A 12,131-nucleotide genomic window follows, 5' to 3' on the forward strand; every position below is an offset into this window, starting at 1 on the left:
GCTTCCTGATTGTCATAAATTGCCCTAATTATATTTATAAATTTTTCACCCATATTCATAAAGCTAAGCTGTTGGCACAAAAAAGACCATTTAACATTGTCAAATGCCTTTTGGGCGTCTAAGAAAAGTAATGCCATCTGTTGTTCGCTATGTAATTCATAGTACTCCAATGTATCTAATATTATTCTAATGTTGTGCTTAGTGTGTCTCTTAGCGAGAAAACCATTTTGATCTGCGTGTATGAAATCATTCAGAAATCGTTTCAATCGTTCCGCTATAATTGATGTAAATATCTTGTAGTCCGAGTTAAGAAGTGATATGGGTCTGTAATTTTGGATTAATGTATGGTCTGTGTTATCTTTCGGAATAAGGGTTATGTTTGCCTCTAGCCAAGATTTAGGCGTCCTTGCGCCTTCTAATACTGCGTTAAATACCTCCACTAGGGGTTGAGCTAGGATATTTTGTAATTCTTTATAAATCTCTGATGGAAGACCGTCGGGTCCCGATGCTTTATTATTCTTTTGTGCATTAATAGCTTTTATCACCTCAGATAGTCGAATTTCCTCGTTTAACATATTTCTGGTATCTTCTGTGACCTTAGGTAGTTTGGCTCTTTGAAAATATTCCTCCATTTTCTCCACACTTGCCTGGCTATCTTCTTTATATAAACGTTCATAAAATTCCTGGGCTATAATTTTTTTTTTTTCCTCCTGGTGGAATATTCTCCCTTCCTCATCTCGTAGTTCGTGAATCCAGTTTTTCCCCTTTTGTTTTCCCAATTTGTATGCGAGCCACCGGCCCGGTTTATTTGCATTTTCAAAAAAATTTTGTTTCGTGTTTCTCAATTGTTGTGCCAATTTCTCTTTGTCTAGAATGTTAAGTTTGTGTTTAATCAGATCCATAGATTGCTTGATATTCTCTTTTTGTGGATCTTGTTGGAGTGTAACTTCTAAGCTCTTATATTCCTCTTCTAATCTTTCCCGTTGTTGTCTTTTCCCCTTATTTTTATATACCATATATGCCCTCGCTACCCCTCTCATCACAGCCTTAGCTGTATCCCAATTGTTTTGTACTGAGGTGTCTATAGCTTTATTTTCCTTAAAGAAAAAACTTAGTTCTCTCTCCATCTTAGATTTGAATTCGTCTTCTTTTAAAATTGCTCTTTGAAGCGTCCATCTGGATATTTTTTTGGAACCTTTCCAGATAAGTTTAATAGGATTGTGATCTGCCCAAGTACCTGTCGCTATATGTACCTCATCTATTTCTGAACTAATTTCTTTCGTCATCCACACCATGTCTATTCTAGACCATGAGTTATGTCGGTTGGAGTAATATGTATATTGTCTAGCCTTACGATTTCTTTCCCTCCAGACATCTTGGATATTTAGTTCCTCAGCCAAGTTAAGAAAAGATCTCGGTAGAGTTCTTCTCTTCTTTTTCCTAAGCGTCTTTCCCATATAATCCAAATTTATATCTAGGATAGCATTAAAATCTCCTATTAAACAAATCTCCTCATAATCAATGCTACATATCTTATTGTGAAGTGTTTTGAAAAATTGTTCTTGGTTATGGTTTGGGGCATATATCTCTACCATCATGACCTTCCTGTGATTTATTATAACCTCGACTATCAGTATTCTACCCTCTTTATCGTTATAAATTAGTTTTGCAGTCAATTTTGGGTTTACATATAGTGCCACTCCTCTCTTTTTCTTGTGTCGGTCTAAGGAAACGAATAGGTTCCCTATTCTTGGTTGTACTAACAAATATTTTTGTTGTTCCTTTATATGGACTTCTTGTATTGCCACGATATCCAATTGTTGGTGAATAAGCCTATTAAAAAATTTCCGCCTTTTCACTGGCGAATTCAATCCATTAATATTCACAGACATAATACTACACTCACCTCCCTTCATCTTACTTATTTCTGGTTTTTGTGGATCTCGTGATTCGGGGCTCTCTCTCTTCCTTGTCTCTAGTTCCATGTTTCTCTGTTAACTCACCGGATTTGTTCCTTCTATCCTCTGTAGCTAAGATCTTCCCATCCATTGCCACACGTATTGTATCTCTTTCTCTTACCTCCCTTCCATCTTGATCTTCTAAATCTACTTCCTCTTGGCTATGGAAGTGGCGTTTGTAAAAATCTTCTGCCTTCTCTATCGTGTCCAGTCTATGCCTTCTATCCTGCCACGTAACAAGAATACCCTCTGGAGTTAGCCATCTAAAGTTTACATTTTCTCTTATTAGTTTGGATGTTAAGAATTGATAGCCGCGTCTCAGATCCCTCATCCTTTTAGGTATCTGTTTAAGGATGGTGATTGGTTGGCCCCGAAATTCTAATGGTTCCTCTCTAGATCTATGCAGAAGCTCATCCCGAATTGATTTTTTAACTAACCTTACATGTACTTCTTTTGGGAGGTTGTGCCTTCTCGCATAATTAGTTTGGACCCTGTATGTTTCATCAATTTCCGCCAGCATTTCCTCCTTCCCTACACCGAGTGCCTTTGCCATCAGTTCTGCCATCATGACCAACAGATCTTCCCCTCTTTTTTCTTGAACGTTCTGGAAGCGTAGATAATGAGCAGCCTTTTCTGCTTCCAGAAAAATGACTGTTGTTTCTAATTCCTTATTAGCCTGAAGGAGTGTTTCATTTAAATCATCTACTCTCTTTTCCTCTTTTTCCATTCTAGCTTCCATATCTTGAAGTCTTTGTTCATTTTTGACTAATTGCTGTTGAATCCCTTCAAATTTATCATCTATCGCTTGGATTTTCCCCTTTAATTCACCAGTGTCGTTTCTTATTTGGCCTATTTCTCTCTTCATCTCCTCGTGGTTTTTGGCCATTGCCTCGTGTAGGTTTTGCAAAAGGGCATGTAAATCTTTAAAGGAATTCGAGTTAGATCTTTCCCTTTGCAGCATATCCTCTATAGATTTCTGATTGGAGGGACTTGAGGCCATCCCCTGTCCCTGTGCTGCTGCCTTTTTGCCAGCGCTAGGCTTAGTTGCTCCCGAGATACTTGTCATGTTTCCCCAATTTTAACAGCGTTTTATCAATGTATAATACCCTGAGTCTTATATAAACCTTTTAACTCTATGACAAAAGATATATAAAACAGTTACCACCAGATACTTATTACCAACTAAGCAATTTATATAATAAAATTCTATAGTATGAATATAATCAAAGTCACGTTCTTCTTCTTTCCCCCCCCCCCCCGTTTCCGGCGCAGAAATTGGCACCTTTTCCGTCTTCCTCTGCTGTCAAAGACCAGTAGGTGTCCCACTAAACAAACCTCCAGTTACTAAATTGCTATATCAAATGGCCGCCCGTGACAAGTAGAGTAGAATTTCAAAAGTTTCAAAAGTTCACAAATTCAAAATTTACCAGGATAGACCAGACTAGACCAAGCTGATCGCTTTCCACGCCCGACAATCCAGAGTTCAGTCTCTAAGGCTCCAAAGCTCAGACTTTGACTTGTTGTAGCTTTTTTCCAGCTAGAATACAGTCATATAGTCTTCGGCTTTCTTTCCCTTGCTGTTTTTGCCAAACGCCTCCCTCAAGACTTCTATCGCCGCTTATTCCCTCTCCGTGAGGCTCCCACTTCGAACCAGTACCTCTTTCACAAGCGCTTCCTATTTAATATTCGGATACACTCTCCGTCAGCTCCGCTCTACCGTTGTCCCGCTGCTTACGTGCTAGCTCCGTCCCTCTGTCAGATCTTCATGTCGGCCATTACTGGCCTCCTTCTCCCCGGTTCGCTCGCATCAGACTTTCTCCGGATCTTCAACACGAACTGCCGCTCATGAAGGTTCTCCGGGCTGCCTGCAACTTCGGATGTCCCTACAGGACCTCCTGAAGCTCCGAAAAGCCCCCGCGAACACTGGGTGAGAGGTTGTGCGAGGAGAGAGCTCCGTTCACACAGCCGCCCGCTCTGACAGTTGGCTCCGCCCCTGACAGTTGGCTCCGCCCCTGACAGTTGGCTCCACCCCCAGTTGGTATAAAAATTTAATAAATAATAATAAATAATAATAAATATTCCCTTGCATGACTGTAGGACATTTAGAAATGCAATTATGTTCTTATGCTTCCAAAGCATTCTTCCTTATCTTCCTGGTACATTGATCACCATAAAAATACTCAAGGTCTCTTGGGATAAGAATAATTATGGTATTTAAGGAATGCAATAGAAAGCATTCACAATGCACAATGTATTTAAATTTCATTTTGTTTGAGGCAACTTCTTATAAAAGAATTGCCATTAATTTGTTTTAATAAAATAATTTAAATCAATTTTTCACTTGATTTCAAATTAAATGAATTATATTGGTTGACAACGAGATTTTTTTAGTACAATTGCCAAATGCAATAAACTGGTTTTAGGTATATGTGTGCACTAATTATTTCAATACCAATACATTTTAACAACATATTCTATTTGTAAATGAATGCAAATGCAAATTATACATTTTTTGTGCAAAAATAAAACAAAATAACAGATTTAAGAGCTGTTATCATTAGTTATCCTTAGATAAAAAATAATTCCATCATCCAAAACTTAGTTATACTGTATTTAACGAACAGATGCTTTGGGATTAAAAAAAAAAGACTGACTACATTTGATTGTGTATCACCATGGCATTAAAACAAAATTCAAACAGTGTATGAAAAATAAAGGTTCCCTAAACGTCTGCTGGCTATATCCATACATTTTCCTTGATAGCACTCTATTGCCTTCTTTTTAGTATTTTTTTCAACTTCCCAGCTTAAAAAAGGCAAGGCGTCCCACACTGGGAGCTGAAAGTTACGGAGACTGTTTGAGCAGGTTGCTAGGCAACCTGTTTACTCTCGGCCCTTCTTACCCTCCCACTTTTCAATTAGCCTGTACAGAATGCGTTTCCTTCGATTTGAGCCATCTGAAGGCCCGTCGCTGTGATGCATTCTGGTGCTCTGCAATCTGGCTTCCTCCTTGGTGTGCTGCTGAGGAGAATTTGGCTCTCTGGAACAGTTTCCTTCAGCTTTTGTTTTTTGTGTGTGTGCAAAAAAAAAAGGTGACGGAACGCCATTCTGAGTGTTCTATGAGAAAAAAAAGCCCTGGTGAAACTTGCTTAAATATTGTTATGCTGTTTCAGTCTAGGGCAGGGGTAGGCAACCTCAGCTCTTTTATGACTCATGGACTTCAACTCCCAGAATTGAATATGAAGTCCACGAGTCATAAAAGAGCCAAGGTTGCCTACCCCTGGTCTACGGAATGGACTACAGGTAGTCCTTGAATTATGACCACAGTTGAGTCCAAAATTCCTGTTGCTGAGACAGTTGTTAAGTGAGTTTTTCCCCATTTTACAACCTCTCTTACTTTCAATTGTTCAATGAATCACTGCAGTTGTTAAGTTAGCAAGATGATTGTTAAGCGAATCTGGCTTGCCCATTGACTTTGCTTGTACAGAAGGCCGCAAAAGCTGATCACATGACCCCGGGACAACTGCTATAAATATGAAGCAGTTGCCAAGCGTCCCAATTTTGATTGTGTGAACATGGGGACGCTGTAACAGTTGTAAGTGTGAAGAATGGATATAAGTCATTTTTTTGGTGCTGTTGTACCTTTGAACAGTCACTAAACAAATGGTTGTAAGTTGAGAACTACCTGTATTATAAATCATATATGCTACCAAGAAGAATACACAGATTTAAATTTCTTACATCAGACTTGAGGATGATTTTTTGCGGTAACATCTGCAGGTTAGCATGTGTTTGTAAAAAACATTTGCATGAAGTTAGGTGTGGCGTTGCAAGCCAATCCCACCACCTTTTCTACATACATCAACCCTGTATGCACTTATAAAGAGTAGGGCTTCTTTCATGATGCCACACCTTCCAATCGTCAAATGCCGATTATTCTGAGCTACAAATGTTGTGGGATCAATGGGAACCACTGATATGACTTTCTTCCTCTTTCAGGGTCCCTTTGTAGCAGCTTTTACGTCTTCTAATTTGGGTGATGTGTCCCCAAATACAAAAGGTCCACACTGCATCAACACTGGAGAGCCATGTGAAAACATGGGGAATTACTGCCTTATAGGTGGGGTAAGTATTAGATCTGGATCAAAAGTTTGTGGGTTTTGTGGTTGAAACTATGCAGAGTTTTATACATTTCTGGCATCTTATATACCAGAGGCAGTGGTAGGATTCAGCCGGTTTGCACCACTTCGGCAGAACTGGTAGCTAATTTTTTGTTGCCCAGGCCCAGAATGGACTTCTGGAAGTGGCATCCACATAGAGAACTGGTTGTTCACATATTTGAATCCCACCACTGACCAGATGCCAGAGATACTTAGGATGAAAAAAAACAAGACTATCAAGACTGTATTTCGAAGAGAGCAACTGATTGTTTTGGTTTCAGGATAATTTATCTAATAAATTACTCTTTGAAATGCTCAAGATCAGATATGTCAAAATCAAGGCCCACGGGCCAGATCCAGCCTGTGATGGGTTTAGATCTGGCCCATGGGACCGTCCTGGAGATGGCAAGGGGCTGGCTCCTGCTGCCTTGGTCCTGGGCCACCCCAGCCAGGCTGGGCACTCCCAGGTGCACGAACAGGAAGCGGCGAGCGGGCAGGACTGGTGATGGCCCGGCAGCAACTGTAGCTCATTAGCTGGCAGTGACGGCCAGGCCATCCCTGCCTTATCACCTGCCTTATCTCACCCCATGGTGGCAGTACCGCAGCCAGGCCACCCCCAGTCTGGCTGGCCTCACTTGGCTTGGCCTCACCTTGTGAGAGAAAGAAAAAAAACAGAAGTGCAGAAAAAAGAAGAAACTTCCGATTTCCTTTGTAGAAAATAGAAGTATGACTATAAAATTATCTCTTACTCTCACTTTTTTCTATTTTTTTTCTAATCATCAAAACCACAAATCAGAGGTGCACTTTTTTCTAGTTGGTGCAAGAAGTCTATAAGGGATTCCAGTTAGCCATAAATATAAATATTGTCTTTCTACAATCAAACAAGGCAATTTCTTCACTTCTGCAAGTTTTATATCTTCACCGACCATTCCTCCATTATGGGCAATGTCAGACCTTTCCAATCTTAAGCACATAATTTCATTCCAGTTGTCATATAAAATTCCAAAATGTTTTTCTAGTTGTCAATTTATCAATTCTACTTTAATCTTTAAAATCTTCTGAGTTAATGTAGGTGTATCCATAATCTTCTGGCTTCTCCACATGTTCACCCAACTTGACAAAATGTCCTCTCATGCCATTCATATCTCTAGCAAAGATTCAGAGTATCTTCATACATTCTATAGACAACCTTTCTGGTGACAAACACCAATGACACATCATTCCACAAAAACTCTTCAAGATGAGAATACAATGCAAATTTCAGTCCCTTCAACCACATATTTTACCATTGATCCACTTATATACCTTAATCAAAATTCCCAGCCATTTCATCACGCATTCCTCCAACCAAAATTTATACACTCCAGCAACAACTATTTTTAGTACATAGTTCAGTTTCAAGCTTACATTGTTTAAAACCATAACATCTTTTATCCATGCCAAATCTATGTGACAATTGTGCATAAGAAAACCATTCACAAGTATATCCATCTATTGTCAAATCTTCTCTTGATTTTATTTTACAATCCCTTTGAGACAATTCTAGTACCTCACAATAAGATAAGCATTTATATTTACTTATCATTTGTTTCTCTATAGAATGTTTGTTGTGCTGAAAGCCATAAAGATATTTTTAGGCCCTACCTAGATTTATGTTTATTCCACACTCATAATGGTTTTGAAATTTACATTAACCTTAGTTAATACTGTAGATATGATATCCCAGCCAAATCTCAAATCATGTCCTTCCAACTGCAATAGCATTCTGTTTCTTAACAAAACCCACATCTTCATCCAAACCAAGCAAGCAGCAAAATACAATTTCAAATCCAGTAGAGCAGTCTTCCTCCCTCCCCTGCATTCTGCAGTATCCTATATTTAATTTGTGGCTTTTCCTCCTCACCATGAAAAACTAATTATATTTTTGGCTACTGCTTAAATGGTACATCAGTTGCCAAAACAAGCACCATCCAAACAAAAACAATATTCCAGGCAAAACTCGATGACAGAAATTCTATTGCCCCATCCTAACATATTCCTCCCAGCTTCACTTTATGTCTTCACATAGTTGTTTCAAAGCAACACATATACCTGATCCAGGATAATGTTGCAGGATCCATTCTGGGTCAGTCAACAGGACCAGATGTTCAGTCTTCTGAGCTTTTGGACTTGTGCAGGAGCCCATCCTCAGGGAACTTCTATCTACTGGATTCCAGAACCAATTCTGGTAGACAGTAATTTCATGAGGATGGACTCCATCACAAGTCTGAAAGCTTGGAAGATTAAATCTCTGGTCCTGATGACCGACTCAGATTGGATCCTGCAACATACTATACATGTATGTCATACGGTAGTTATACCCAAGTATTCTACCCTCTTCCCAGACTTAAATCCTGTCTTATTCATCAATCAGTTTGATCTTGTAACCTCATTTTTTGTTAACATCTTTGTCTTCTATTTATTTTAATTTTTAATTCCATTTATATCTCGCCCTTCTCCGAAGACTCAGGGCGGCTTACAAGCTTAGCAGTAGCCTTCATTCTATGTATATGCCTGCTTATTAGGGCTTTTACACACACCCCAAGCGGCATTATTACAAAGTCAGCTTATTGCCCCCAACAATTTGGGTCCTCATTTTACCTACCTCGGAAGGATGGAAGGCTGAGTCAACCTTGAGCCTGGTGGGATGCGAACCTGCACTAATTGCAGGTTTATCAATCTTGAAACCTGCTAATGCCCATTTTTTAAAAAATTATTCATTAAATGTTCAGTTCTTTAAAGGATCTGCCTTTAAAGGATCCGCCTTTGATTAGTTTCCATCCATTGCTTCTTGTCCTGGCTTCAGGTGCTCTGGAGAATAGCTTGACTCCCTCTTCTTTGTGGCAACCTCTGAGATATTGGAACACTGCTATCATGTCACCCCTGGTCCTTCTCTTCATGAAATAAAATGATTGTGATGATGAGCTAGTCAACCTTGCTTGGTCTTTCTCATTCTCAGGAGTGGCCCATTGTTTTGAAGAGGCTATTTGAGAATTAAATCATTGCAGGAAAATTATAGGTCCCCTTTTCTGTTTGATACCTATCCTAGTTTTAACAACAGAATTATATAACTGATAGGGATCTTGGTGTTCAACTCATTTCTTCCCATGTTCACTAGAGAAATTACCCTACAGGACCCAGCGGAGCATTCATGAAAAAAGGCCTTTTCTTCATCCCCTTCAGGGAAATAAAATCCACCATTTCAAAAAGCTGCCCATTTAAATTTTATTATTATTATTATTATTATTTTTAAAAAAAAATCAGTCCAGAGTTAATAGAAATTTTCCTTCAAGAAAATTCCATTAATTCCACTAATTATCATTTCTATCAGATGAAAGACTGGATTGGATTGCACTACTTTATTTATTTATTTGCTGCATAACCATACTACCATATTTCCCAAGAATCCATTGAATACAGGAGTTGATCAATTGTTACTGCATGTAATACTTTGGTACATATCATGATGTAGTGCTCAGTAAGGAATGCTTAATCTAAAAACAAACAAGCTGGATTATTAGACCTATGTAAAATATGCTACTGATTTTATTTTGCTTCTGTTCAATCATGTCTGATTCTCAGACACTACCTGGACAAGTCCCACATTTTTCTTGGCAAGTTTTTCTAGAAGAGGTTTGCCATTGCCTCCTTACTAGGGCTGAGAGAAAATGACTGGACCAAGACTTTATGGCTTTATGCCAAATGGCTTTATGCCTAAATTAGAACCAGAACTCATGAATGCCTGGTTTCTAACCTGGTGTCTTAACCGTTACACCAAACTGATTCTGATCTGCTGTTCAATTAGTGGCAAGTTAAAGGGAACTTGAAAGGGGTTTATAATTGGAACTCAGAATTGAGGGAATAAAGATGGAAGGGAAGTAAATGGATGCAGAGGTAAAGGCTGGTCAACCACATATCTTTTCCCTTCTAATTTGTTGTTCTGAAATCCAACTTAGGCTAAGATGTGCATTGCTACAGGTCCTGGGAAAGACATGTTTCAGAGCACACAAATAATTGGGAGGCATATCTACTCAAATGCAAAGGTGAGTCTAAAATCTTAACATTCTAGGAAAACATAGATGCTAGATGCATCCAGCATTTATATTTTCTAGGAAAGCATTCTAGGAAAATATAATATTCCTAGAAAAAAATCTATATTTTCCTAGAAAGCATTCTAGGAAAATATAGATGCTAGAATCTTAACATTCAAGGAAAATACAGATGCTAGAGACTGTCACTTTTCTTATAACATGCCAACTTTCCTTTTAAATGAAATATTTTTCCGTTAAAAAACTTTACTTATACAAATACACAAAGATGATAGATAGATAGATAGATAGATAGATAGATAGATAGATAGATAGATAGATAGACAGACAGAGTGCTTTTTTGTAAGAAAAAAGGTGCCAGAACTCACATCTTGTTAATCTTTTATTTAAAAAATCATATATTCAGTTCTTAGCAGACCAGTGGTTGAGAAGCAATTAGTATTTTTTTTTCATTTTTAAATTTGGGGTTACACTTTTACACTAAAAATTAAAAAAAGATTTTCAATTCACCAATGATTTTTTAAAATAAAGAAATTATTTACTTTTCGCATGTAATCAGTCACTGTACACACACCCACACACATCAGTTGTATAACAAAATATAATGGTTGCCACCCACAGTAAGCACTCAGCGCGCAACCACACGACCAATCACAAGCCGAGCAGTGCCACAAGCCGAGCAGCGCCATCACAACCAGCGCAGACGAAGTATGCATGCATTGGACTCGACACACAAGCAGCCCGCAGGCACTGTTCTGTACCAGCCTGCTACCGGCCCTGCAGAAAAGGCAGGGACAACCCCTTTTACAAGAAGGCAAGAGGCTGGAATTACGCCTGCCAAATTTATTGCTACAAAAACAAATGGAACAAGACAAACCAAGAAACAGGAGCTTTAAGAAACAGGAACTATCCAAGCGGTTGCCTTCAGCAAACCAGCCCTCCCACACATTCCCCTTATATAGAGTTCAGGGCGTGGCTTCTCTCTGCCTCCTTCCGAGGAGCTCCATTGCCTTCTCTGTTTACTCCTAATTGACTGCCTCCTGCGTCGGGCGTCCTTGAACAGGGCCAGCTGTGGGTCATCTTCATCCACGCTGTCAGGCTCACACAGCTGGGTCTCTGTGGTGACCAAGTGGGAGGGGCCTGGCTGAGGGCTCTCATCAGCAAGATCTTCAACCCCCTCAGCAAGGTCTTCAACACCCCCCCTCCTCCTCTGAGTCGTCCAACCCAACTGCCGAACCCACAGGCTGACCCTGAATCACAACAGGCACCATTTTAATGATTTTGCTGCCAACCTGCTATGCTCGACAGGGTGATTCAAGTCCACATGGAACAAACATAAAATTTTCAAAAGTTACTTTTAAAACTTGGGAAATCTGTCCAAATAAGGCACCGGAACTCTGTTCTGGTGCATTCTATGACAAAAAAAGCACTGGATAGATAAATAAGATAGATAAGATCATGTTCAATGTAACCATTCATTGCTGCATGGCACCTGATAGACACTAAGAAAACTTATCTGTATTAACTTTGCCTCCCTTTCCTATGAGGCCTTGGACCTAAATTTTGTTCAAATTTATTGTAAGATTCAGGCAGGATACAAACTATTCTTTCATTATTACAACTACAACTCCCATCACCTCCAATTAAAATGCCCATTAGGGATAGGAAGAGGTTGACATATATCATAGCTTTTTTTCTAACCTTATCTTATTTGATTAGATTTGTCACTTCCTAACTAATAAGATATGTTGGGTGTATGAGCTATATTGGGGAAAACAAAATATTTCTCCTGTGATGAATTGTTTTACCCTTCTGTCAGGGTAAGATTTTCACAGCGGCTATTTCTACCTCAGGATTTCATGTTTCTCCAGCCTACTAGACTTGTTGAAGAAATGTTGCCTGTTGTTGAACTGCAAATCATAGTAG

General features: G+C 39.1%; 1 protein-coding gene across 1 annotated transcript in view; it reads left to right on the top strand.

Annotated features, from left to right (window-relative positions):
- ASAH2 (N-acylsphingosine amidohydrolase 2) overlaps nt 1-12,131 on the top strand; it is a 47,620-nt gene that overhangs the window by 20,840 nt on the left and 14,649 nt on the right. The window contains exons 8-9 of the mRNA XM_083364133.1: nt 5,957-6,082; nt 10,113-10,199. Of these exons, the coding sequence (XP_083220259.1) occupies nt 5,957-6,082; nt 10,113-10,199 (213 nt within the window). The remainder of the gene's footprint in view (nt 1-5,956; nt 6,083-10,112; nt 10,200-12,131) is intronic.

Source organism: Vipera ursinii (genome assembly GCF_947247035.1).
Source record: "Vipera ursinii genome assembly, chromosome: 5".
In the NCBI taxonomy this organism is placed as follows: domain Eukaryota; kingdom Metazoa; phylum Chordata; class Lepidosauria; order Squamata; family Viperidae; genus Vipera; species Vipera ursinii.